Here is a 26,562-nt window from a genome sequence, read left to right on the forward strand (position 1 = left end):
CTTTTTCCCAGTCTCCTTGTTATTATTTTCCCAAGGTTATAGCTGCTTGGAAAGAATTTTAGAGTGGAAATGCTTGGGCAACCTCAATTGCTGATACTCTAAGTAGCTGAGTTGCATGTATAGATGGAATGTGTGTCCCTGAACTGACTAAATCCACTCCAAATCATTTCTAATGTGCCACAGGCTGATCTCATTAATCTCTGATACACAGACAGCTGATGAGTAGCCCAGAGTCATACACAGAAAATGCCTTTTGGAAATTATTTTGTCTAAGGGCAGAATGTGTCTGATTCCAAACCACTAACATCTGAGTGCCCAGAAGCTTAGTGTGCATGTTGTTGTTTTTCCCCCGATGTGTTCACTGCTGCTAACTAGTGCCAAAAAGCCATTCTGAGCCTTTCAAGGCAATTATTTTAAAGCAAACAGCACATTTAAGACAGAGGGGTGTGCACAGTGGACGTGAGGAAGCTATAAGGAAGACTAATGTTCAGGATAGTTAAGAGATTTTTATTAAGATTAAATGAAGTGTGCAAAAAAATTCTATTCTAATTAGAGTTATCACACAGAAGTGTGAACAGCTTCATAAAGAGTGTAGCTTAGATGCTCTGATGTCAAGTTCTGAATGAGAGATGCAGGAATAATCTTTTCTATAAATGTGTTCTCTGTTAAGGTCAGTATTTCTCTTCACAAATGCAACTGTAATCTGGTGGCCAAAATATCTGCTTCTGGGGACATTAATCAGGGTTCGAAAAAGGCCTATCCAGGCATTTTGTTCTTCTCCCTTGTCAGTGCGTGAGGGAAAGAGCTGGGGAGGAGGTATTCCCAGGCCTCACCCCTCCATTGCTTCACTGTTGGTTCCTCCCCACTTGACAGGGGCTGAACATCTGCAGCGGGCAGTCTTTTCTGCTTGTGGAGGATCCGCATGCAATTTAGAACCCTGGTCTTCTAGTTCAGCCCACAACATGTGGAGGGCCATGCCAAGTGGTGATGGCGACATGGTGGAAGGGGCAGGTTCTACCCCTGCTCTTCAGAATGCATGAACAGGGCTACTCTGTGACACAGGACACCTTTGGAAATATGAGCAGTTGCTCAGGACGGCAGGGATGTGCATCTGAGTGTTCAGCCTTCATTTTCTATGCCATCATTGGGTCAGGAGGCAGAGCACTGAACATTTTGCCTGCCCCTATTAGTCTTAAACATAGGGAGCCAACAGAACATCCCTCCTATTTATTTTCTAGATTCTCTTTCTTTTCTTCTCATGAAGTTGTAATTATAGGAACCTAAAAGCTCTGTTAGGATGCCACATGCTGGTTTGCTTTTATTGATCTGTTTGTCCCTGTGGCCAAAATGATTAGGTAGTATTCAGTCCTACTCAGAGTAGACCCATTGAAGTTAATAGATATGATTAACATAGGTTCATTAATTTCAATGGAGATACTTCGAATAGATTGAATACAACCCACTAAGTTCTCATCTACAGATGCCCCAGATGAGATGGTAGATTTCTGATGCAGCAATATGACTACTGCTTTGAACTGCAGATGCGTAGTCACATGCTCAGATGCTCCTCTGCATACAAAAACCTTTCCTCATGTACAAAACTGTAACAACAAGGATCAGGCTTGTCTAGAACATTCTCTGTGATCTGCAATTAGCTGTTCACAAAATAGATGATTTGAACAGTGACTATCGCTGCAGTGCATTGCAGTAAAGATCTCCAGCAGGGGGCAGCAGCAAAGCTCTGCAGCCCCAAACCAATAGGAATTGCTAAGCCAGGTACTAGTTTAACTCATTCTGGTACACTTGTAAACCTGAGCATTACCCTCTGCAGCTTCTCTATAGGAGGCAGGATGGCTACTTACACATGGCCAAAAAGAGGAAATATATTTTATTTTATTTTATTCCATAGAATTCAAATTGCAAAGCAATAAAACACAACAAAAGAAAAAAGAGAAGCCATTAAAATACAATTAAAAATAAATATGAATGTTTGATATGATGGATGTGCCATCTTTAGCCACCAATCCACTGACATACTGCAGACCACCTGAAAGAAGCTTGTTAGGGTCGCCAGGCTCAGGGCCTGAGAATGATCCTGTATCCTTAAGAGAAGAGAAAATTCAGCCAAGTGCAGGTTTTCTTGCAACACTGTAATGGGAAAAACCACAAGGTGGGATTCTCCCTTCCCCCTGCACAACTTTTAAAGATACAGAAGACCTCTTGGAGGCTGGGCCTGGTAAAAGTTGTGCAGGGGGAAGGGAGAATTTCATCTTGTGGTTTTTCCCATTACAGTGTTGCAAGAAAACTTGCACTTGGCTGAATTTTCTCCTCTCTTAAGGATACAGAATCATTCTCAGGCCCTGAGCCTGGCAACCCTGAAGCTCGTGGATCCCTGATTGAAACACAACTTTTGAGAGTGTTGCAATATCTTGTTCCAGCCGTGAGGCTACAGCTACAACTGGAAAGCATTGCACTAAGGAACTCTAGCAGCTGTGCAGCCCCAAACCAATAGGAATTGCTAGCAATTACTGAACCAGGTACTAAGTAAGCTGTAAGCTTCTCCTCCTAAGGGTGATGTAAGGAAATAGCAATTCAACAGTGATTCAGCCAGTAAAGCTTAGCAATTAGCTTTTAAACATTCCACAGAAAACCACCTCTGCTCTTCAATTGCCTCTCCTCCTCCCAAAGAGAAAAGGTCCTTCATTTCCTGACCAGATCTGTGACTCCTGCACTCTGGAGGTCACTCAAGGTCAGGGTGAATCAATTTCAATCAATCAATCAAGTTTATTGTACGGTCATTGACCCAATACACTTAGATTATAGGTAGAAGAAAAACATTAGTTACAAAATATATAAAATACATCAAACAGGCTCAAGTATTTATCAAAGGGGGCAGAGGGATCTTCAAGCGGGTAAGTTGAGCAGCGTAAATAAACTTAGCCACTTGTAGGGTTGTTAGTTTATCAAGACCAGCCAAAAGATGTTGTAAAAGTATAGTTTTGGACCTGCCAGGGAAGTTCTTTAAAATTGGATTTATATACTTAAAACGTTCAGCAGTGTAATAAGGACAGAGAAAAAAGACATGATGCAAGGACTCAATGTCAACATTGTTACACGGGCATAAACGATGGCTAAAAGTGATGCCATGAAAACAGCCTACTAAAAGTGAAGAGAAAATACAATTAAAACAAGCTCTCGTAAACACTTGGCGAAATTTAGGTAGGGTCAAAAATTCTAAATACAGAGCCGGTTTGGGAAATGAAAAATTTAGACCGGAATAGAGAGGTGAGCATGTTTTGGTGGCATTTGACACTGAGCTCTGTAGATAAATGTCCTTAATCTGGGTCTCAATAATCCGTCTGTCTGACAAGGAGTCCAAAGATGAAAGGTATTCTGCTGAGAAGCCCAACAAAGCCAGCTTGGCAAGGAGGGCTTTGGACCATGAGCTGGTAAAAGGATCACGCCAGAGGAAGTATAGATAGCCGGAAGAAGGGCATGCATAAGTTAGTTTAACCCAGTATCTAAATGTTAAAATCCATGCAAGGGATTCTAATGAGATCTGGGATTGAAATGGGATTGAAACTCAGGGCCCAAAGCGGAACTCCATACAGGAGCTGGGGGGAAATTTTGGACCTAAAAACCCACAAGGCTGCTGGGATATACTGCCCCCCCGGTATAAAAGAAACAACAGATGGCTTTTGACTTATTCTTGGCAGTTTGAACCGCCGAGCATACGTGGGGGGACCAAGAAAGAGTTGAATGAAACACAACTCCCAGATATCTATATTGCCTAACCTGGGCGATTTTTTGGCCATCAATGATCCAGTCAGACAACGTGCAACGCTGGGGAAAAACTAAAATTTTTGTCTTGTCAAAGTTTATAGATAGTAAATTTAAAGTGCAGTAGGCCATGAAAGTTCAGAAGAGTCTTTTCAGGCCTACTTGAGATAGGGATAAAAGTACGGCATCGTCTGCATACAATAGCAGAGGACAGGGCTGGTCGGCAACCTTTGGGGGATGGAAGGCAAGGGAATGACAACAAGGGCTGAGGTCATTCAAAAAAAGGTTAAAGAGTGCAGGAGCTAAAATGCAGCCCTGTTTAACCCCATTAGGGGCAGGAATGGGGTTAGTTAGAGTCCCATCTGCACCACAACGAACATGGAGGGTCGTATTTTGATGGAGATGATAGATGAGATAAAGCAGTCTCCTACCAATGCTGGTACTAGCAAGTTTAGTCCAGAGCTTATCCCTTGGGATGGCGTCGAAGGCAGATTTTAAATCGACAAAGGCAATGAACAAGCCGTTGCCCAAGGGGCCTGTATACTTCTCTGCCATATGATTTAGCAGGACGCAATGGTCAAGCGTGGATCTCCCTTTTCTAAACCCAGCCTGTTCCCAGCCCATAACATTCTCCTCTTCGAGCCAGCAGGTCAACTTTAAGTTTAAGTAGCTGGCATAGAGTTTGCCCACCACCGATAGAAGACTAATAGGCCTATAATTCGATGGATCATCTCTAGCTCCTTGTTTTGAATACAGGGACAACAATGGCCTCAAGCCAGGATGCTGGAAAATGACCAGAGTTGTTGATCAGGGTGAATAGACTGGCCAACAGGGGAGCTCACCATGCTTGCTGGGACTTCAAAAGTTCAGGGGGGATGGCGTCTGGGCCGGGAGCTTTGCCTGATTTCAGGGCACTAATCAAAGACTTAATCTCGCTCTGCATGACTGGTGGCCAAGATGAAAGGGCAGAGCCGTCTACAGGAAATACACAGGACAAGGAGTGATAACTTTGGGCTGCAAAAAGATCAATAAAGTATTGTTCCAGATGGTAGCGAGAATATTACATGGGGAGGGATTAGGAGTGGATAAGGCGTCGGTAACTAGAGATCAAAAGATTTTTGAATTCTTAAGTTGAGAAACATTTATCAGAGCCTTCCATTCGTCAGAGATTGCCTGTTTCTTTTTAACGGCTATCAAGTGTTTGTATTGCCTTTTAGTGGCATAGTATTCTAGGGGGAGCAAATTTAATTTTTCCCTCCTATATTGGAGGTATATCTTCCTTAATTTTAATTTGGCCTGAAGACAAGCATTATCAAACCACCTGGGAAGGCCTAATGTGAGTTGTGACTTGGAGACCAGTGGTTTGGATTTCAGAATTGTACTCAGGGCAGAAGTCAATAGAGAATAGGTAGTTATAGCGGAAGGGGGATCGGGGGCGTCAATTATGTGGCCTTTCAGGCTCAACCCCAAAGGGGAGTCAAGATAAGAGATGGTCTTAAGTGACATTCCAGGAGACCATTTAGATCTCCAGTGTTTAAGGGATGATATCTTATCTTCAGGATCACATTTAGTTACCAGGGAACCTTTCTGAGGAAGTCAGATGGAAAAGTCAAAATTCAATTTCATGAATCACCTTTCCCTGAGCTTAGCTAGCTGGCAGGAAGGCACAAGTGGCCTAAGCACCCTTCTGTCTGTTAACTTGTTCAACAGTTACAGTAAAACATAAAGTGCAACTCTTTCCAACATACAAATGAGTGTGACTTGCTGGGTTCAGATGCTAAGTTTTCCCCTCACTTTCTGCTTCCACCAGTTGGTGGAGTCTGTTCTGTTCTCTACAGCTGTAAATGTATATGAGAATAAAACGGCTATTTATTGAAATGTAAAGGTCAACAGAGCAGAGTCCTGCATGCTGTTATCTGCATATGCAAAAGGATTAAAAAAAAAATCCCTCATGTGGTAGAATACAGTTGGTGCCCTTGTGTGAACACAAAGGTTGACAATGTGTGCAGTAATGCAAGAAGAGGAGATGTGAGCTTTGCCAATATCTCCTTTCTGCTACAGCCCCCACCTTAACACCCCAGTGCCCACTCATTTCAGGAGGGTCTCCTAACTCTCTGGAGCTGGTTAGGGGGCTGCAGGGGAGAGGGGAATCAGCAAAAACAAGCTTCCCTCTTCCTCTTCTGTTAGTGGATGCCACTGCTGGATCAAAAGCCCTCCTGGGAGTGCAAGGATTCCACCCATGCTCTGCAAGTTACTCATGCTCCAAGGAGATATAATCAGCTGGAAAGAGAAAAATAAGATTCCTTCATGCACAGGCACATGTATGTGGGTAATATATGTTTATAATTTTTCATCCTTTTTAGAATAATTTCCTTCATCTGGTTAAAGGGCTTTAGAGGCAGATCTTCTGTGAATCATAAATCTCAAATGTCTTTTCAAGCAGTGTAGTTATTTGCCTAAAAAAGGCAATTTTGCAAACTTTGCCCAAAGAGAAGAATAAAGAGGAACTATAAAGAGAAATTCGCCAAAACAAAAGACACAGGGCAGCAGAACCTGCCAGGAAAGAAACAGGAGAAAAATGAAAACAGAGACTAAGGGACTGAACAACTGAGTACCTTTTCCTCCACCCCAAATGGTTGGAAACTCTGTAGACAAATTCTTGGAGGATAAGGTTATCAGTGGATACTAGCCATGATGGCTATGTTCTGTCTCCACAGTCAAAGGCAGTTATACCTCTGAATACCAATTGCTGGGTATCACAAGTGGGGAGAGTGCTCTTGCAGTCGAGTCCTGCTTGTGGGCTTCCCACAGGTCTCTGGTTGGGCACTGTGGATGCTGGATGCTAGACTAGATTGGCCATTGGCCTGATCTAGCAGGACTCTTCTTATGTTCTTAATGCATAAAGGGGGGGAAAGGTTCTAGGTTGCAGTGATGCATACAAGTTGCATAAGAGCAGGGTCTGTCTGTGCACACACACACAGTGACTATTAATGCATGAAGGCTGGGATTTGGGATAGCAGATACGATCCCCTCCATACATTCAGCATACATACGTTATGACCACGCAAAAAGGGCTAAGGATATTAAAAATCAATCAGATTCAGAATCTTATCACAATAACCTGAAACAGCAAATAGGGACTCAAGGTGAAAAAAAGTGACACAGTTCTGATTTTGTGTCATTATAGGCCCTTTTCAGATGGCATGGCAAATCAAGTGTATGCTCATAGAGGGGCAGGGATGGGATGGTGCCCACTGGCCCCAGTTTCAACTCACACAAACCTTTCTTATGCATAGAGACTCAGTGCACACAATCTAGGGCCCTGCAAAAAGCATAGTTGATACCCATATCTCTGCTTACTTGGCCCACTGAACACATGTAGATCAAGGACAGGGCCACTGGGTGCAACCTCGACCACTCTCACATGTGTTTATCCAAACACACTTTGTTATTTGAAAAGAGCTATAGTGACAAAATGAAAAACTATGATGCCCAATAAATAGGTAGGCAAATGTCAGCATACCTGATGTGAAGCACCAACAATTTTGCGGGCCTCTTGATAGACAGTTTCAGGACTCCAATGAGGGTTCAGTTTCTTCAGTGCTTTCGCCAGGCGGTTGTGCTCTCGCAACCACAGTGTATGTATAGCTGCCAAGGAAATAACTTCACTAGCCCTAGTGTCTCCAGCCATAAAGCATTCGATCCTTTCTGCTTTGTCCGCTTTGGGGTCTTGAGCGCAAGGAGAAGGCACCTGGTCAACAAAAGGAAGGTATTCGCGGCCATTGTCAAAATATTGCACGTTTATTCTCAGGAGGCCTTCTTCACTTGTCAGATTCCGCAGTTTGTTCTGTGCCGCAGGCGTGCTGCCATAAACGGTTGACGCATCAAGGAAGGAGGTGAGGCTATTCATCTGCTGTCTTGGATTTAAGATTGATAGATTTCCTATGAGAAATTCCTGTTGACCAGTGGCACATGCAGGGGATGAACGATAAAAAGGCATGCAGGTCATGTTCATGGAAAATGTATCATTGGCAAAAACCTGCAGATTAAATTAAATATATTTTGTTAGGGAAATAGTACACATGTATTGTTATTATGGATACAGCAAAAGTATTAATTTTAGTAAAAAAGTATGTAAAAACTGCTATATATTGGTTGGGTGCAATTCCCTAAACTTCCTTCTCCAGTATATGTTTGCAGTAGTCTGACACAACTCTTGCTGAAGCACATGTGGCTGAATTCTTAGGGCTGCTTCTTATGGTGTATTTTGTACTCAGATAGACATGCCTGTGTACACAAGGGATTACATTCTGAGGTGTCCTTCTCCCACTGGAAGACCTCTTCCATGCACAAAATTGCTTTTTAATGACTTGGCACAAAAACAGTGCTCAAGAGAACTGAAATCCAGAAAAGTGCTTATGTTAATACAAAGCTTCTCACAGTCTCATACAGGTCCTGCACAATTCCCAGAGTTTCCTGGGAAGAAGGATTGATTAATAAACCACCCTGGACATTGCAGCTCTGTGAGGGGAGAAGAGTTCTCCAAACATCTCTCTTGTTCTCTTAACAAACTACAGTTCCGAGGATTCTTTGAGGGAAGCCATGGCTGCTTAAAGTGGTATAATACTGCTTTAAATGTATGTGTAGATGGGACCTTAGTCTTAAAAGAAGCATTCTATTGTAGCCAACAGAATAGGATACAATAGAATGGGCCATGCTTGGTTGTGGGAACATGTGTGCCCACAACAATTTCTCTGGTTTTCCAAGGTGCCTACAGGCCCGAAAATGTTGGTGAGCCCTTCTCCTGGGAAAATTGTAGGAATACATTTATATATCTTTTGTTGGTCCCAGAGTGTTCCATTTTTCAGTTCTATTTCTTTATTTTGAAATGAACTCCATAGAAAATCTTCTATGTACCAATTTGGTATCAATAAATATATCATCAATTAAAATAAAGGGCCCTCAATTTTCCATGATACATATTTAATGTGCAGTTTCATTACATCATGCTTTTTGTTGTTTAAGCAGGTGATGGGGGAGGGTAAAGGCTAACAACAAGGAGAATACAGATGGTTTGGCTCTTGCAAATACATATATTGCTCATGCAAAGGATAATTGTTTGGTCTCTCTCCCAATTATCACGAAAATACAAAGTTTGGTGAAGTAACATATTGAAATGTTCTGATGATGCAGATTCTGCCAGAATATTTATTTACATACAGTTGTGATATAAGGATCATTGTCAAAATGATGGAAGATACTGAGAATCTGGAATAGAAGCACAAAATCCCTCCCCTCCCTTCCCCACTTTTTGAATGACATATGTACAAGATTATATGACTTCTTAGAAATGTGTTTCTCCCCCAGGGTCAGGCTTACCATTAGGATATGGAAGGGTGTGGAAGGATAGACCTGCATGTCCACAACGCCATCCTTTCTCCCTAAGCTGGCCTCCGTTGCTTTGCTGTCACCAGTATTGAAATAAGATTCAGTCTAGTCAGCAACTGTGAATGGGTGGGGGGAGGGCACCATCTTGTCCTTTGCCTCAGGCAGCAAAATTCTTAGGCTGGCCCTGTTAATGTCACCCACTTTGTCTAATGTTTAGCAATACATCACCCAACACAATGAACCATGATCAGGCATGCTAAGAAAAATGTGCAGGACTCCCCATAGGATAGTTCCCAGTGATAACTCTCTGTTAGGAACAGCACAGCTGTGATTTTTAAGAGATGTCCAAACTTTGGAAAGAGGACAACATTTTTCTGCCTTTAATTGTATAATGATGTTAAGTAGCGGTTTGTACTTTTCGATACGGTTGCTTAAATAACCCCACAAGGGAAACCTCTGCAATGCTTTGATAAAGGAAAAAAGCATCAGCTTTGTGGAGGTTGCTGACCTAATCCATTTTTTCTTTTGTCTGCTGTTCAGAGTAGGAGTTTTTAAAAGGCATATACTCTAGAAGTCAAGATAAGCTCTCTAAATTCCTATACTAATCTTACAGGTATGATACCATATATTATAAATGCATCAAATTCCTTCTTTGTTTAAGATGATTTTAAAAAACAAAAAAAGCATATAGGTGTTAGTCCAGGTGGAAAAAAACAGAGGGAATGGGAGAAATACCAGACACACAGAGAGGAAATTTGTGGTTTAAATGAGATGATGAGAGCTGAAGAACACTTGTTGCGAGTGAAGGGGCGAAATAAGACAAGGACACATCAGCTTGGGTTGAACAAGGGCCACTTTATTAAACTATACAAAAACACCTTTTAAAGTGACCTGCAGAGGGAAACCTAGGTGCGGAACTATCTATAAGCAAGCATCTTGCCATACAGCTCACGGGCGACAAGCCCCTGCTTGGGACAAGGGCAAGCCCCATCTGCTTACCCCTTCCACCAGCCACACCCAGTAGGTGAGTAGGGTGGCCTTCTCAGGTCACCACCCCCCGGGGCTGCACAACCCTCGGGTGGATGAGTTAAGTTGGCCCCAAAAGCAGCCCATATCCTGCCCTCAAGCCGCAAAGCTCTGACAGACAGGCCTCTGGAACCGCCAATCACCTCCAAAGGTGCCTAAGGGGGCCACCGAGCTGTCCTTACCTATTTCCCTTTCCACACCTTCCCACACCAGTGCCCCAATTATAAACTGCCCTCCTAGGGCAATTAAACTTCGACCATAACAAAATAGCCAAACTAGCCAAATTCACCTATTAATCACAACGCCCCCTAACCCGATTCTATCCCACTCTCACAGTGTGGAGTAGGCAAAAAACCTGCCCACCAAACAAGGGTGGGCAGGGTAAAAATTCCTACTCAGTCCCTAAGCGACCATTGAACACACTATAAGAGAGGGAGGGCAGGGTGGGCGTCGCTCGTTGAAAGAGGAGGTAGGAGGGGCAGCCTGGCCTTAAATAGGCCCATGGCCCCTCCCCTCCCTGTGACACATGACGTTGCCCTTAACAAAGATGGCCACAGCAGCATCGCTCCCTCCTCACAACTATGCCCCACTTATCCATGCTGCGCAGGTAAGTGGGGCTTCATTAATGGAGCTTTAAAATCTGTGACTTAATGACATTCTCCCCCCTGCATTATTCAATAGACCATCTTTTTTTTCTGCAACAGCACTGAAAACTCATTATTGTGGTGAATGCTATCAAGCAGGCTATTATGTTAAATACTTGCTTATCTTCTAAGCTGATTAAAACTTGTTTGATTAATAAATGATCCCACTTCTTTGCTCATTAGTTCAGTGGAAACAGTTCCAAGGAGTGATCCTTTATTTTGACAATGAATATTTCTCTGGTTAATCGTGGCCTTTATTGCCTCTGTTGTGTAATCAAGTGTTTTCTTTGCTTGAAGTTCCCCTGATGCAGTGCTTGCCTCGTTTATTAATTTGATCATTTAGATGCATTGTATTCTCCCTTTCAATTGAAGGGTGGTGAGGAATTGTTAGGATCCATTCTGTCTTCATACCCCAACTGAAATTAAGCCTAAGCACAGGTAACTCCAATTGCTCATATTCATCCCCAAGCAGGCATACCTCTTTTGTTCTTCCCTTCCTTTTCTCTCTTGCCTTTCTCACCACTGTCAAAATTCAGATTGTACATTCATCAGAACAGGAGTGCCATGCATATTGATGGGATGACCATTCCTGACATGATTTCCATTAAGACTAAAAGTTGCTTGGTTTCACTATATTTGATCCAGAGATGGGAATGCTGTGGTCCTCCAGCTGTTGTTGAACTCCAACTCCCATCATCTCTGATCATTAGCCATGCTGGCTGAGCCTGATGGGAGTTGGAGTCCAGCAACAACTGGAGGGCCTCTGTTTCCCCACCACTGCTCTACTTCTTTTGGGCAGCCATTTAAGAAACAGAAACTGGAAAAAAGTCACAAGGCAAGCCTTTAGTGTAGTAAGGTAAAAAGGTTCTTGCAACACACCAAGTGGCATGGGAGTTTGCACTGTGTATATCAACCTTTTCCAGCCTGGTGAACTCCCATCCGGGCCAAACCATATATAAGGAGATATGCATAAAATGGCGTATTTATTCTCAAGTTCAATGGATGAGAGCATAAGAATCTAGAATTTGGGTGACCTCTATTATAAAGGCCCTGTGTTTGCCCCCAAAGTCACAAGATGGTCAGAACTGGTTTATTAATCTCAGGAAGACATGTACCAACAGGATTATTTAGTCATACGGAAAGGTTTAAACTCCAGTTATGCTCAGGAGTAATCCCTTTGATGAGATAATGGTCTATGCCTAAGTTAAAGTTTAAGTCAGTGAAACTCACATAAGGTAAAGTTTAGAGTTAATTAACACGTATTCAGTTTCTCCCGAGACTGTAAGTAAAGATTTAACTCCAGTAGTTAGAACAATCATATCACAGCAAACTCCATCTTATACCAAATCACTTACTAGCATTCCTGCTCCCAAATTGTATTCAGTCCAATGAAGGGTCAAAGTGTACTTAAACTTAGCATTTCTGGAAGTCGGCAGCATCTCTCGGAGCTCCAATGACTTCCTCGCTCTACACAACACACTCTAGGAACAACATTGGGGCTACACGGAACCACAAGAACTAAGGAAGGATGGGAAGGTTACAGTGATGGTTATAGTAAGGGCAGAGCTTTGGTTCACGGGCTAGATGCAGAAGTGCCATTCTGACTTAGACTCTTACTGCAATCTTCAGGAAAGGTATATTTACCCTCCACTCTTGAGCTCCTTTTCTTTTTCTTTCTGTATGACTTGTATGTCATGTCTGTATGGCTCAACTTTGAATGTACTTAGGTTTAGGGTCTACAACAGGGGATGAATGACTGGGTAATGGTTAGACACTGCTTGCCTCAATTGTAAATGCTATATGTTTCTTGTTTCCTCTTCTAATAAACCAATCTTTATTTTTCTCTTTGTGTGCTTTATTGGGGTTAAAGATTATACACACATAAGAGTGATGTGCGGGTTTAATTCCAGCAAAAAGTTCCGCTACACTCTCAGGGGTGGCGTTTGAATTCCCAGTGGGCATATATGCATGTGGGGATTCACATGAACACGTGTAACACATGTCAGTAGCAGAGTGAGGCAGTTGCCTCAGGCGGCAGATGCTAAGAGTGGAACCAAGCTGTGTGTACAACTGAGGGGAACTGAGGGGTACAACTTAGCAGTAGGGCATCCATCTTGCATGCAGAAGGTCCCAGGTTCAATTCCCAGCCTCTCCAGGTAGAACTAGGAGAGTCTTCCTGCCTGAAATCCTGGAGCGCTGCTGCTGTCAGTGTGGACACTACTGAGCCAGATGGACCAATGGTCTGACTCAGTATAAGGCAGCTCCCTATGTTCCTAACGTAGCCTGCCCTGTTCTCCCTAAGCAGCTTAAGGCACAGTAGAAGATGCTGCCCTGTTGCCAATGTCAAAGTGAAATTCAATTGCCAGTCTGGCTGTTTTTTTGTATGTCAAATGGAGGGAGGCACCCTTTTGTCCTTCACCTTTGGCAGCAAATCATCTTGGGCTGGCCCTGCCTCCATCTTCCTTCACCACTAGCCATGATGGCTGGTGCTGATGGCAGTTGTAGTCTAAAACGTATGGAGGACATCAGGCTGAGGAAGGCTGGTATGTTAAGTGCTTCTGCAGTTTTAGTCCACACCATTCCATGCACCTGCAGAGGAAGTAGCAGTAATGAATCCTAAGTAGCTAGCGCACCTGCATAATGAAGCCCCTTCATTTTGTATTTAATTATCTTTTTGATGGGATGAGAGCTGCTCAGCCAATAGCTGGATGTACTTTCAACCTACATGCTTTCATTTGAATACCTGAACAGAGCCCCAATACATAATGGTTGTATGCATGCAGGGCTCTCTCCACACAATTGTGATTGTAAACTCAGAGTTTCCAATGGTGTAGATTAGGGATGGGGAATCTGTGGCCCTCTAGATGTTGCTGGACTTCAGCTCTCATCTTCCCTGACTATCAGCCATGCTGGCTGGGGCGGATGGAAGTTGGAGTCCAACAACATCTGGAGGTCCACAGGTTCCACATTCCTGGTTTAGATAGTGTCCTCTGCAAGTATAGCTGTATGATGAAGGGCTCTCTATAGGCATTCAAATGAAAGTGCATCCATTAGAGGTGGAACATGATGCCCATTTGCATTCACTATCCATGGATCCTGAATGACTGCACGAAGCGCAAGGGTTTTCTAATGCACCCTGCCTAAAATAGTAAGCATCTGGGTACCTCCAAGGTAGAAATTGGGGAGAAATTCAATTCAGTTCCCTTTTAAAGTCGAGTCTATCAAATCTGCAGTTTTGAAAACAACATGAGAACCAAAACACAGCCATCCTTCCAAATCTGCGCATATCCAAATTTTGTGATGCAGTTGTCCAACCAAGCAAAGTTTGCAAAAATGCATATATGAGGGGAAAGTGTGCATTAAAGTGAATATATTAGTGAAATGCATTGTTACATTAGGAGAAATTGATTGCAAAAATGTGTACATTAGTCCAAGCTGCATACAAAATGTGTGTGTTAGAGAAATTCACACGAAAATGCTGAAGAGCCTTCATGAGGATTTTTTTTAAAAAAAAAAGACTGCAGAAATGTGGAGAACTGAATTTAAGATTGGAAAAATGAGAAACGGAGAGAACCAAAATCAATAGATTCTTCCATCTAATTTTAGCAAGAAGGCAACAGTCCACATCTGTTATATGTTTCCCAAGTACGTGTTGTTCAGAAATATACCAGTTATGAAATACTCCCAGAACAGAATCCTAGATCTGCTAAAAATGGCCTGTGTAACATTAGATTTTCACTGCACGCGAAACAGTTAAATATAAATTCTTCTACTTAAAGTTAGACAGAACATATTCAGAGCATACTTCATACTTAATCATTATGAGAACATATTTCCAGCTATTTAATTGTATTTATCACCCAGGCTATTTAAATAAAATATAATTACAGTGCTGACTTTTTATTATTAGTTACTGCAGAGGCCATCAAATAGCTACAGGCTCTTAAAATCTGTCTCTGAATTGTAATTATCACACTCAAGAGGGTTCTCCTGTTTTGAGGGGAGAAATCAATTGTTCTCAAGGATATTTCTTATTCTCAGTTCTGAAGAAACTAACATAAAGAAATGACAGTTGGGGAAAAACCGAAACCCTAAAACACAAATAGTTCAAAGGGGCAGATTGCATTGGGCATATTAAACAAAACTGGCTGTTTTATTGTGATTAGAATTACATGTTTGTTTTTTAATGCAGTTGTATATTTGTTTTTAAGGTGAAATAGCTATAGCCATGAAAGGTGACTTATAACGAACAAACTATCATCACCTCTGACAGATGCCTTATGTTCTCTGCCTGCTGTCCTTAATTCTGTGGCTATTTCTTCCCAAGATCGTGTCTCCTCTATCCTGAAAGCACTGACAAAGAGACAGATTTACTTCTCTTCAAGCAGCCTCCCACCATGCACGTGAGGTTCTCTCATCACCTTAACTCAGATGGGCGCCTGATGCAGCAGGAGGCACTGGCTCACCTTTCAGCTTCAAAGGAAAAAAATGCTTCTGCCTGTTAAGTTCATTCTCATTACCCCATCAAGAAGCCCAAACCTGCTGCTTGAGGATTTTGGCCAGTCAGTCAGACTCAGAGAGATCGAACAGATCTCACAGACCATCTAGTTCAATGCCCTGCTCAGTACAAGAAATCTACTACTACAGCATCCCTAATAGGTGGCTATCTAGTCTCTGCTTAAAAACCTGCCATGGAGAAGACTCCAAACAGGGTGAAGAGGAGGACAGGGCTATCAATGGCTACTAGCCGTGATGGCTGTGCTCTGCCACCCTAGTCAGAGGCAGCATGCTTCTGAAAACCAGTTGCCGGAAGCCTCAGGAGGGGAGAGTGTTCTTGCACTCGGGTCCTGCTTGCGGGCTTCCCCCAGGCACCTGGTTGGCCACTGTGAGAACAGGATGCTGGACTAGATGGGCCACTGGCCTGATCCAGCAGGCTCTTCTTATGTTCTTATGTTCTTAAGAGGGTATCTTCAGTTGTGGCCTATTGTCTAAGAGAGAGAAAATCTCTCAAAATCTTTGAGAAAAATCTTCTGTGAAGCTTCCATTTGACATGTGGCAGCACAGTGAGATGCCTCTTTAGGGGGCTGAACTACCCCTGGAGTTCAGTTTTCCTTGTGCTGGGAGGGGGGGAATGCAAGCTGTAGGCACCACAAGCAGCAGCAGCTTTTGACATTTTCATTCTCCTCACTTCGCCAATTTGCATGAGGGCCAGAGCTTTCTTATGGAGTTTTAAAGGGGAATGTGCATTGAGGCTGCATACATTGAAAGCACATGACTTTCCCCAAAGAATCCTGGAAACTATAGTTTACCTCTCACATAACTACAAGTCCCAGCACTCTGAAAAACTACTGTTTCCAGGATTCTTGGGGGGAAGTCATGTGCTTTAAATGTATGGTGTGTACGCAGCCTGAATTTCAGTAGAAATGTTTTGTTTACATTTGAAGACATTTTGTAAATTAGGTGTTCCATTCTTTGAAAAACATGTCCTCTTGATACAGTATTGAGTTATTTGTATAGTATTTTCCTTGGACTGTGCAGTTGTTATAGGTGTTTACATAGTAGAAGCCCAAGCTCATCAGTCTTCATGTGAACCTATTTAAATGGGCACTAGTTCTCTAATACTTGATCTTGCCACATTCATATCATTGTCATCACCATTTATTTCCCGCCCTTCACCCAGAGGTTCCAGGGGGATTTTGTTGTTGTTATATGCCTTCAAGTCATATAAGTTATGACTTATGGCGACCCTATGAATCAGCGACCTCCAATAGCATCTGTTATAAACCACCCTGTTCAGATCTTGTAAGTTCAGGTCTGTGGCTTCCTTTATGGAATCAATCCATCTCTTGTTTGGTCTTCCTCTTCCCTTCTGTTTTCCCCGGCATTATTGTCTTTTCTAGCGAATCATGTCTTCTCATTATGTGTCCAAAGTATGATAACCTTAATTATTTTAAAATACAGCATTAACACCAATATAAAATCACAAAATAATGTGAGTCCTAAAAATATACATGTCAGGTGTCAAAGGCCAGAGTAAAGAGGTGCATCTTCAGCATTCACCCAAAACTGTATTGTGAAATTGCCCGATGGACCTCACTGGGGAGTTCCACAACTTAGGTGCTGCCACAGAGAAAGCCTTCTCCTGGGCAACCCCCCCAAGCTTCCGAGGTGGCAGAACTACCAAAAGGGCCCCCTCTGCTGATCTCAAAATTTGAGAGGGTCTATAGAGAAGGAAGTGGCCTTTCAGATATTTGGGATTTAGGGCTTTAGACACCAATATGAGCACTTTGAATTGGGCTCAGAAATGGAGTGTCAACCAATGCAGCTGTTTTAAAGGAGGGGTTATATGAATTCTAAAGGGAATCCCAGCCAGTAATCTGGCTGCTGCATTTCGGACCAGTTGAAATTTTCAAGTTGTTTTCAAGGGTAGTCCCACATAGAGTGCACTGCAATAATCCAATGTGGAAGTTATCAGAGCATGGAGTACTGCAGCCAAGTCACCTCTGTCCAAAAGGAGCCAAGCTAGTGAACCAGCCAGAGGTGGGAAAAGGCGCTCCTCGCCACCAAGGATACTTGAGCCTTCATTGACAAAGTTGGGTCCAGGAGTACCCCCAAGCTGTGAACCTGCTCCTTCAAGGGGAGTGCAACTCCATCCAGAACAGGATGTCTCCCCACCTCCAGGACATGAGAACTCTGGGCATATAACCCCTCTGCCCTGTCAGGATTTAGCCTCAATTTATTGCCCCACATCTAGCCCAACACTGCCTTCAAGCACTGGTCCAGCACTCGAACTTTCTCTCCTGATTCAGATGGAACAGAGAGATAGAGTTGGGTGTCGTCTGCATGGTGACAGCTCCTGATGACAGCTCCCAGCGGCTTCATATAGATGTTAAATAGCATGGGAGCAAGATGGAACCCTGCAGAACACCACAGTACAGCTCTCATGGTGCCGAATAGTAGCCTTCCATAACTACATTTTGGAAGCAGCTCTGGAGGTATGAGTGGAACTAATGAAGCACAGTGCCCCCAATCCACACCTCCCTGAGATGCTCCAGAAGGATACTGTGGTCAACAGTACTGAAAGCCCCTATGAGATCAAGGAGAACAAGCAGGGTTGCACTCCCTTATCTCTGTCCCAACATACTGAAGGCAGAAAATGTACACCCATCTAGCTATTTCTTAAATGATACAGCTCCATCTGCAAGGAATGGCCCATTCATTACAATGGAGGCATTATTTATCTGCTACCTCCTTTGAAATGAATGGGGCAACCTGGATGTGCAGGAGTTTCTTGTGTGCACTAAATAATTTGCACCAATAATTTATGGTGTCAAATGTTGGTGCAATTAAATGTGATATTTAATATCGTATAACCTTTTTTTTAACCTTTTTTTAAAGTTCTCAAAGCTTTAAAATATTTTTAAAGTTGTTTTGTTTTAATGTATTTTAATGTCTGTTTTTATGATGTTTTAAAGTGCTTTTAGTGCTTTTGTTTGGCGCCCTGGGCTCCTGCTGGGAGGAAGGGTGGGATATAAATCAAATAATAAATAAATAAATAATAAAACAAATCTGACATAGACTCATCCCTAACCAGTTAGCATAGTAAGGGCTTTTACCACCGGAAAAAAGTCTTGCTGTACTTATATCAAATATTAAATAAAACCATCAAAACAAATGTTTAAAAATTGGAAAGGCAAGAGAGATGAAAGGAGAAGCAACAATAGATTCTCAAAGTGCATTAGTAACTGGAAAGGTTTCAGGCAATTTTCAAACATAAGATGAGAGCAAGAAAAACAAATATCAGGAGGGTGAGGGTTCCACACTGTGGGATACCCTGCACCAGTAAAGGCTCCATCAATCGCTGACTAAAGTCCCAGTGGAAGGAACCTCAAACAATGAGCTATGTCTGTCTGGAAAGAACCTTCAAGGTGAGCTAACCGGAGGAGGCATTGTGCTTAACTGTAACCAACTATAACCTATGAACCAATTTTGCATGAATCTGTTCATTTTAAATACATATTTGTTTACTACCTTTTGAAGTGTTAAAAGTGCAAACTTTTGTTGTAGAAGAATATCCATTCTCCAGCTTTATAATTTCACAAGGTTCACTGAAGATAGAGAGAGAGAATCTTTAGATATTCTGACACAGTACTGTTACAGAATGCAGTTCTGTAGCTCATTTCCCAAGTGGAGTGTTTGATGTGGCACTTTCATCTGCCAGAATGTGTGATATGGAGAAACATGATGATATTCCACATGAAGAAATAAGTCCAAGATAATAAGACTATATCTCTATGGAGCCTCTTATTTGCAGAACAAACAAAACAAAACCTAGCCAGGATAAGTCTCTCCTTGACAATTCATATTCTGCAAAATTCCCTACATAGAACTTCAAAAATATGACCAGATAAGTACATTGCAAATAAATACGTGTTTACTAACAGGATGAGTAGAATTTGCAATAAGCTTACCAGATTATCTCATATTAATTCCCCACCTCACCCCTCCCTTTAGTGTAATCAAAGGAATGAAATTAAGATTGCAATCTGAAATGCTGGAGTAACTCCAAGAATAAGCAAGGTGTGAGATTTTGCTTTTTTCCTTGGGGTAGATATGGTCCATCCCTGCTGGCACCATAAAAATTAGGACTGATCAAAATGGTCTTAAAACAGAATTTGGTTGAAACTTACTTGTGTAAACTAAATGTAAACTAAATGGCCCAATCCATAGAGCTTCAGGTGGGCTAAAGTTCCCATCATCCCAGACCACTGGCCATGGGAGTTCACTGCAGAGTTCAGATTTTCACAGAGTGATTTGGACTGGGAAATAAAATGTCCTTATGCTCCTAATTGTTACGTGGTATAGGATGAGAGGTAAAGAAGCAAATGCCACCAACTCATCTGTTTTCGCAACAGAAGAGAAGTACTGTATCAGAAGCTTTGTTTGTAGGTTGCTGTGCCCCTAACTGCTATGCCAGATGTGCTGGATGCACTTAAAAGCCCTCTCATACCTTCCCATTCAATGTAGTGAAAGCAGGGAGTTCCACTCCTCCTACTTTTACTGTCCCAGGAATCAATCCCCAGCCTCGGGCAATTGATCCTAGCAATCCTGGTATGCTAAGGTTGTGTATGCTTACACCAACCCTGCACGGTAGTACTGCCACCACCCTTCTATTGGTTAACTACTCTGGGGTGAAGGGACCCCCAGAGCCCACTGAACACCTGAGCCTCTCAGGACCAGAGGCTAGATACCCTCCTGGCCCCTTCAGAAGTCTTAGGTGAAAACGTTCCTCTAGTACACGGTAGTTTGGTCAAGTAGCCAGGACTGAAATTAGGAACTGAGCCCCTTCTCTGGAATAAACACACGTTGCTTTAAAATAAGTAAAGTTTATTAAAAGAAAAAAATAAGAAAAGGGATAAAAGGGTACAAAAGATAAAAAGGTACATACAAATGATTTTTGAGCAGCAAATCAAATCCTAGGACCATACACCCAAAGGGGCAAGGTATATAACAAAACAGTCTACAAAAGGTTCTGGGCACAAAATAAAAATAACAAAGCTAACTGCCTCAGCTATACTTACAAAGCTTCCGATCTTTCTGAAGTTAGCGTTCTTCCCCTCAGGGTCTGCCAGTCAGGTTGGATAATGGAGCCACCGCAGAGCATCACCATAAGCAAGGTGGTGCCCACAAGTGGAACACAGCCCAGAGTCCGAGGCCTCCTCTTATGGAGAAAATTCCTGCCTCAGCCGAAGACAATCACCTAATTAACATTTTCATCAAAGGAATGATGAAATGATGTTCCCACAGCACCTGGCGCCGTTCCTCTAGGTTTCTCATAACAAGCCGAAGGAGTTTTACGGCCTTGGCGGAACCAGGCCCCTCTTACTGATAGAGAGGTGCCAAATTGCTGCAAGCTGATACAGCTGGGCTGTAAAATCACCAGGTCACCGAGATGGGAAAATATACAAAAAGTTTAACTGTTTGCTACAAGTGACCCAGGAAAATAATTAAGGGGATCAAGCTGGCATGACACGCCCCTTTTCGAGGAAGATGACATCAAAGGTTGAACACCTTTGATATCATCGCTTCTAGAAGACATCAAGAAAGAAAACTACCACAATATAATCATAAAACCAAGTTACACAATTATTATAAAAATTTCAGGCATGAACATATCAAGATCAGTTACAAGTCAACAGGACCATCATCAGTCATCTAAATGGTACATGCGAGATAGAGCATCAGCTGCTTTGTTATTTTTCCCAGCTACATAATCTATGGAATAATCAAAATCTTGTAATAACAAAGCCCACCTCAATAGTTTTTGGTTCGAATTCTTCTTTCTGGACAACCAGCACAGGGGAGAGTGATCCGTTTGCAAATGGAAGTGACGTCCCCAAAGGTACGGCCTTAATTTCTCCAGGGCCCAAACTATGGCAAGACACTCCTTCTCAATCGTCGCTAGATGGTGCTCTCGCTCTATTAGCTTTTTACTCAGATAGGCTACAGGGTGGAGTTCTCCATCCGTATCCTTCTGTAAGAGTACAGCACCCAGACCAAAATTACTAGCAACAGTCTGTACCACAAAAGGTTCGGCAAAATCTGGGGCTTTTAAAACAGGATAATTTATTAATGCGGTTTTCAAAGCCTCAAAGGCCCATTGGCAATCCGACGACCACACCACTCGTGCTGGTTTGCATTTCTTACACAAATTAGTCAAAGGAGTTGCAAGGCTACTAAAGTGAGGAGTAAACCGCCAATAGTAACCAGCAAGCCCCAGGAATGACTGGACTTGTTTCTTGGTCTGGGGTATTGGCCAATTAGAGATTGCTTCAATTTTGGCATCCAAAGGTTTCAAACAGCCACTACCCACCCTATGGCCTAAATAGGAAACCTCTCCCAACCCGAATTGGCACTTCTGGGCTTTAATAGTAAGTCCTGCATCCTGCATCCTTTGAAATACAGTTCTTAAATGTCTCACATGTGATTCCCAGTCCACACTATACACCGCGATATCATCAAGATATGCACAGGCGTAATCTCCTAAACCATTTAGGACAGAATTTATTAATCTCATGAACGTACCAGGAGCATTCCTAAGTCCAAAACTCATCATTTTAAATTGATACAAGCCCATATGAGTGACAAAAGCAGACTTCAAGACAGCATCTTCATCTAAGGGTACTTGCCAGTAACCCTTAGTTAAGTCCAAGGTGGTGATGAACTTAGCAGCCCCCAACCTTTCAATCAGATGGTCCATCCTGGGTAAAGGGTATGGATCCACTTGGGTTATTGAATTTAATTTCCTGTAATCCACACAAAAACGAATTTCATTAACATCTTTCTTGGCTACCAGCACAATGGGGGAAGACCAGGGGCTAACAGAAGGTTCAATAACCCCTAAGTCTAACATGGTTTGAATTTCTTTTTCCACCACTTTGGCATGTGGTCCAGTTACCCTATAAGGGGAGGACTGCATTGGTGGATGATCGCCTGTCAGAATGGAATGTTTTGCCAAATGTGTTTTTCCTGGCTTACTAGAAAACAGAGATTGAAAATCTACCAAAACCTGGCGTAGTTGTATACGTTGTTCGTACGCCAAGTTGTCAGGCAGAAAAGCCTCATCAATGCCCCCTTCTTGTTGACTTTCTGCCACTAGGTCCACAAATCCTTCTTCCTGCTCTTTCACCTTAGTGCAGGCCAAGACCAGCTTTGCCCTAGACCAAAATTGCTTAAGGGTGTTAATATGGTAAACCCGTGGTTTCTTATTTGAATTAGGATATGCCAATAAGTAATTGGTATCACTTAATTGTGCCTTAACAAGCATAGGCCCAGTCCAGGCCACTGACAATTTAGACCCTGCTTGAGGTTTTAACACCAGAACCTCAGAGCCAACTGCAAAACGATGTGCCTTAGTATGAGAATCATAATAAGCCTTTTGCTGTTGCTGGGCTTCTGCTAAATTCTCATGAGCAGTCTCTAATGCATTTTTTAGGGTCTCACGCAGGTTTTGCAAATACGTGGTTACTGGTACAGAAGAAAATTCCATCTTCCCCTCCCAATCTGCCTTTAATAAAGACAGGGGACCTGCAATATCTCTCCCAAATACCAACTGATTTGGAGAGTATTTTAAACTGGCTTGGGGAGTATCTCTATAGGCAAACATGAGAAACGGCAATGCCACATCCCAGTTGCCTGAATGTTTTAAAGCATGAGCCTTTAGCATTTTCCCCAAGCATAAATTCAGACGTTCACAAAGCCCATTGGATTCATGATGTCCAGGCACAGACGTCACATGTTCTATCCCAGCAATCTCCCATAACTTTTTAGTTAGTTTAGCTACAAAACCTGGGCCTTGATCCGACAAAATAACTTTTGGGCATCCCCACCAAGAAAAAATATCTAATAGAGCCTTTGAAATAGCCGTGGCAGTAATGCTACTTAAAGCTACTGCTTCAGCAAATCGTGTTGCATAATCTATGTAAGTCAAAATAAATTTCTTCCCACTGGAAGTCACATTCAGTGGACCAAGAATATCCACTGCGACTCTGGCAAATGGTTCTGCTATGATCTCAGAAACTTGCGTAGGCATTTTGGGGTGATCACGAGCATGTCCTACTAACTGACATGTCAAACAGCTTTTACAAAAATCTTGCACCCCTTTTGCAATCTGGGGCCAATAAAAGCAACGAGTTACTCGTGCTAAAGTCCTTTTTATTCCTAAATGGCCCCCACTAATAGCGTCATGAGCCAATTGCAACACTTCCAGCCTATGCGCTGATGGTACTACCAGTTGTTTAACAGGCTTCCAATCCACAGAAGCACCCTGCGGCACATGCTCTCTGTATAACAATCCATTTTTCCAATAGAATCTTACTGTCACAGATTTAGACAGTTCCAAGGGAGCATTTACTGCTGCCTCCCTACATTTTTGCAAACTCTTATCTTGTAAGAGAGCTTCCCTGAACGCCTTAGAACGAATAGAATCTAATTTCAACTCTTCCAGACTTTCCTCAGGAGATGCAATATCAGCCCTATTCCCAGCTCTGTTTGGAGCGGCTGGTTTAGATCACAGACTTCTTGTGTCACAACACCATCTAGTGGCAAAATTTCAATATCAGGTTCTTGTTCTAATTTCTTAACTGCACTTCGAGTTAAAACATTCACATTCACATCCCCAGTCTTCTGATTATGTAAGTAATGTGCGTAGGCAATATCATTTCCCAACAGGAAATCAAAAAATTGGTCAGAATAATCATGAATTAACACTCTATGTTTTCCCGACCAGTTTTTGTATGAAATCCAGACATCAGCCACATCACAAAGTTTATTAGACATCCCATAGACATGTACTGATGCTTTAACCCCTGGTAAAATTAACTCAGGCGGAATTAAATGGCGAGATAGGCTAGAAGCCTCACTTCCCGAATCCCGGAATGCAGTTAACTTAACATAATTCACAAAAATAGTCTCTTTAAACATTTTGTTGGACCAAGCAACTTGGCCAGGCAAACAGGAATAGTTAGCGTTGTCTGCATGGAGTCGTTCATTCTCTCCCTTCCCATTCTGGAGTAGTTCCTCGGTTGGCTTCCTCTTTCCACCCCCCTTCTTTTCTCCCGGTTGAATAACACTCACCGCAGGAGTCTTTTCGCCTCCTCTCCTTTGGGTGATGGGGCTATTCTCAGCGCTAGGAGCCGAAAATTCCCAGTCATTTTCTGAATTAGAAGCAGAAGACGACCAACGGGAAATTTCTGGAGACGACCGCCCTCCTGGTTCTTCATAATCACGGGCTCTCTGCACCACAGCTACTTTAGTTCCTTTGTTGATGCCCATATTCTGCTTTTTAATCAATTGGGAACACTGGTCCTTTCTGTGCCCCGGTTGCTTACATAAAAAGCATAAATTCTCCAAAACTGCTTTACTCTGTTGGTAGACGGGCGGACGCACAGGAACAGCAGCAGGAACAGAACCCTCCCCTCTGTCCTCAGGCTTGGCTATAGGTGGCCACGTCTTTTTCTTCCATTCACTTCCTCCTCCCGCTTGTTGGTTTCCTTTGAAATTGCCCGGCTTTTTAACATATACCTTAGGCAATTCCTCTTTGTCCTGAAAGGAATCCAGTTCATCAGCATAATGACCTGCTTCCTGCAAGCTTTTTGGCTTTTTGCCTCGCACAGCCGCGGCAAGCTCTTTTGGCAGCATTTTGTAAAATTTCTCCAGAGTATACACTGTCCTTAACTGCTCAAAAGTATTAGCTTTTGCAGCTGCAATCCACAAGTCCATAGCTTGAGCAGTACGAGCGCTTAATGCTGAAAACGTCTCTTTTGATTTTTTTGTCAAAGTCTCAAACTTTTGGTAACACGCCCTAGTGGATAGCGCAAACTGTGCTGTTGCCAATTTTACAAAATTTTCATAATCATCAGCTAGCTCTCTCGGGAGTTTACACATTAGACTTCTTAACTCTCCCTTTCCTCGAGTGCGTAGAATTTTCATCCAGTATTTTTTATCTAATGACTGGTCCACACACGCTTGCTCAAAGATTAAGAAAAACTCAGAAATATCCTCTCCTGCTTGATAAAACAGAAAATCTGCTGGATCTGCTCCTCCCAAACACACTCTGCCAGACTTCAGTCCTTGGCTTGGTGGGGCAAAAACTTGTTGTTGTTGTACAAGGATAGTCATAAGAGCCATCTGTTTCGAGAAGAAGTTGTGCATTTCTGCCCACATATCCATGGGTGGCACACCCCCACTCTGGCTGGCTTGACTATCCAAGTTTTGTTGTAGAAGAATATCCATTCTCCAGCTTTATAATTTCACAAGGTTCACTGAAGATAGAGAGAGAGAATCTTTAGATATTCTGACACAGTACTGTTACAGAATGCAGTTCTGTAGCTCATTTCCCAAGTGGAGTGTTTGATGTGGCACTTTCATCTGCCAGAATGTGTGATATGGAGAAACATGATGATATTCCACATGAAGAAATAAGTCCAAGATAATAAGACTATATCTCTATGGAGCCTCTTATTTGCAGAACAAACAAAACAAAACCTAGCCAGGATAAGTCTCTCCTTGACAATTCATATTCTGCAAAATTCCCTACATAGAACTTCAAAAATATGACCAGATAAGTACATTGCAAATAAATACGTGTTTACTAACAGGATGAGTAGAATTTGCAATAAGCTTACCAGATTATCTCATATTAATTCCCCACCTCACCCCTCCCTTTAGTGTAATCAAAGGAATGAAATTAAGATTGCAATCCGAAATGCTGGAGTAACTCCAAGAATAAGCATGGTGTGAGATTTTGCTTTTTTCCTTGGGGTAGATATGGTCCATCCCTGCTGGCACCATAAAAATTAGGACTGATCAAAATGGTCTTAAAACAGAATTTGGTTGAAACTTACTTGTGTAAACTAAATGTAAACTAAATGGCCCAATCCATAGAGCTTCAGGTGGGCTAAAGTTCCCATCATCCCAGACCACTGGCCATGGGAGTTCACTGCAGAGTTCAGATTTTCACAGAGTGATTTGGACTGGGAAATAAAATGTCCTTATGCTCCTAATTGTTACGTGGTATAGGATGAGAGGTAAAGAAGCAAATGCCACCAACTCATCTGTTTTCGCAACAGAAGGGAAGTACTGTATCAGAAGCTTTGTTTGTAGGTTGCTGTGCCTCTAACTGCTATGCCAGATGTGCTGGATGCACTTAAAAGCCCTCTCATAC

General features: G+C 42.5%; 1 protein-coding gene across 1 annotated transcript in view; it reads right to left on the reverse strand.

Moving 5' to 3' along the window:
* The window catches only part of TPO (thyroid peroxidase), a 99,866-nt gene that overhangs the window by 50,429 nt on the left and 22,875 nt on the right, over positions 1–26,562 (reverse strand). Inside the window, exon 8 of the mRNA XM_061626059.1 lies at positions 7,304–7,819. Within this exon, the coding sequence (XP_061482043.1) occupies positions 7,304–7,819 (516 nt within the window). The remainder of the gene's footprint in view (positions 1–7,303; positions 7,820–26,562) is intronic.

Source organism: Rhineura floridana, chromosome 4 (assembly GCF_030035675.1).
Source record: "Rhineura floridana isolate rRhiFlo1 chromosome 4, rRhiFlo1.hap2, whole genome shotgun sequence".
NCBI lineage: Eukaryota > Metazoa > Chordata > Lepidosauria > Squamata > Rhineuridae > Rhineura > Rhineura floridana.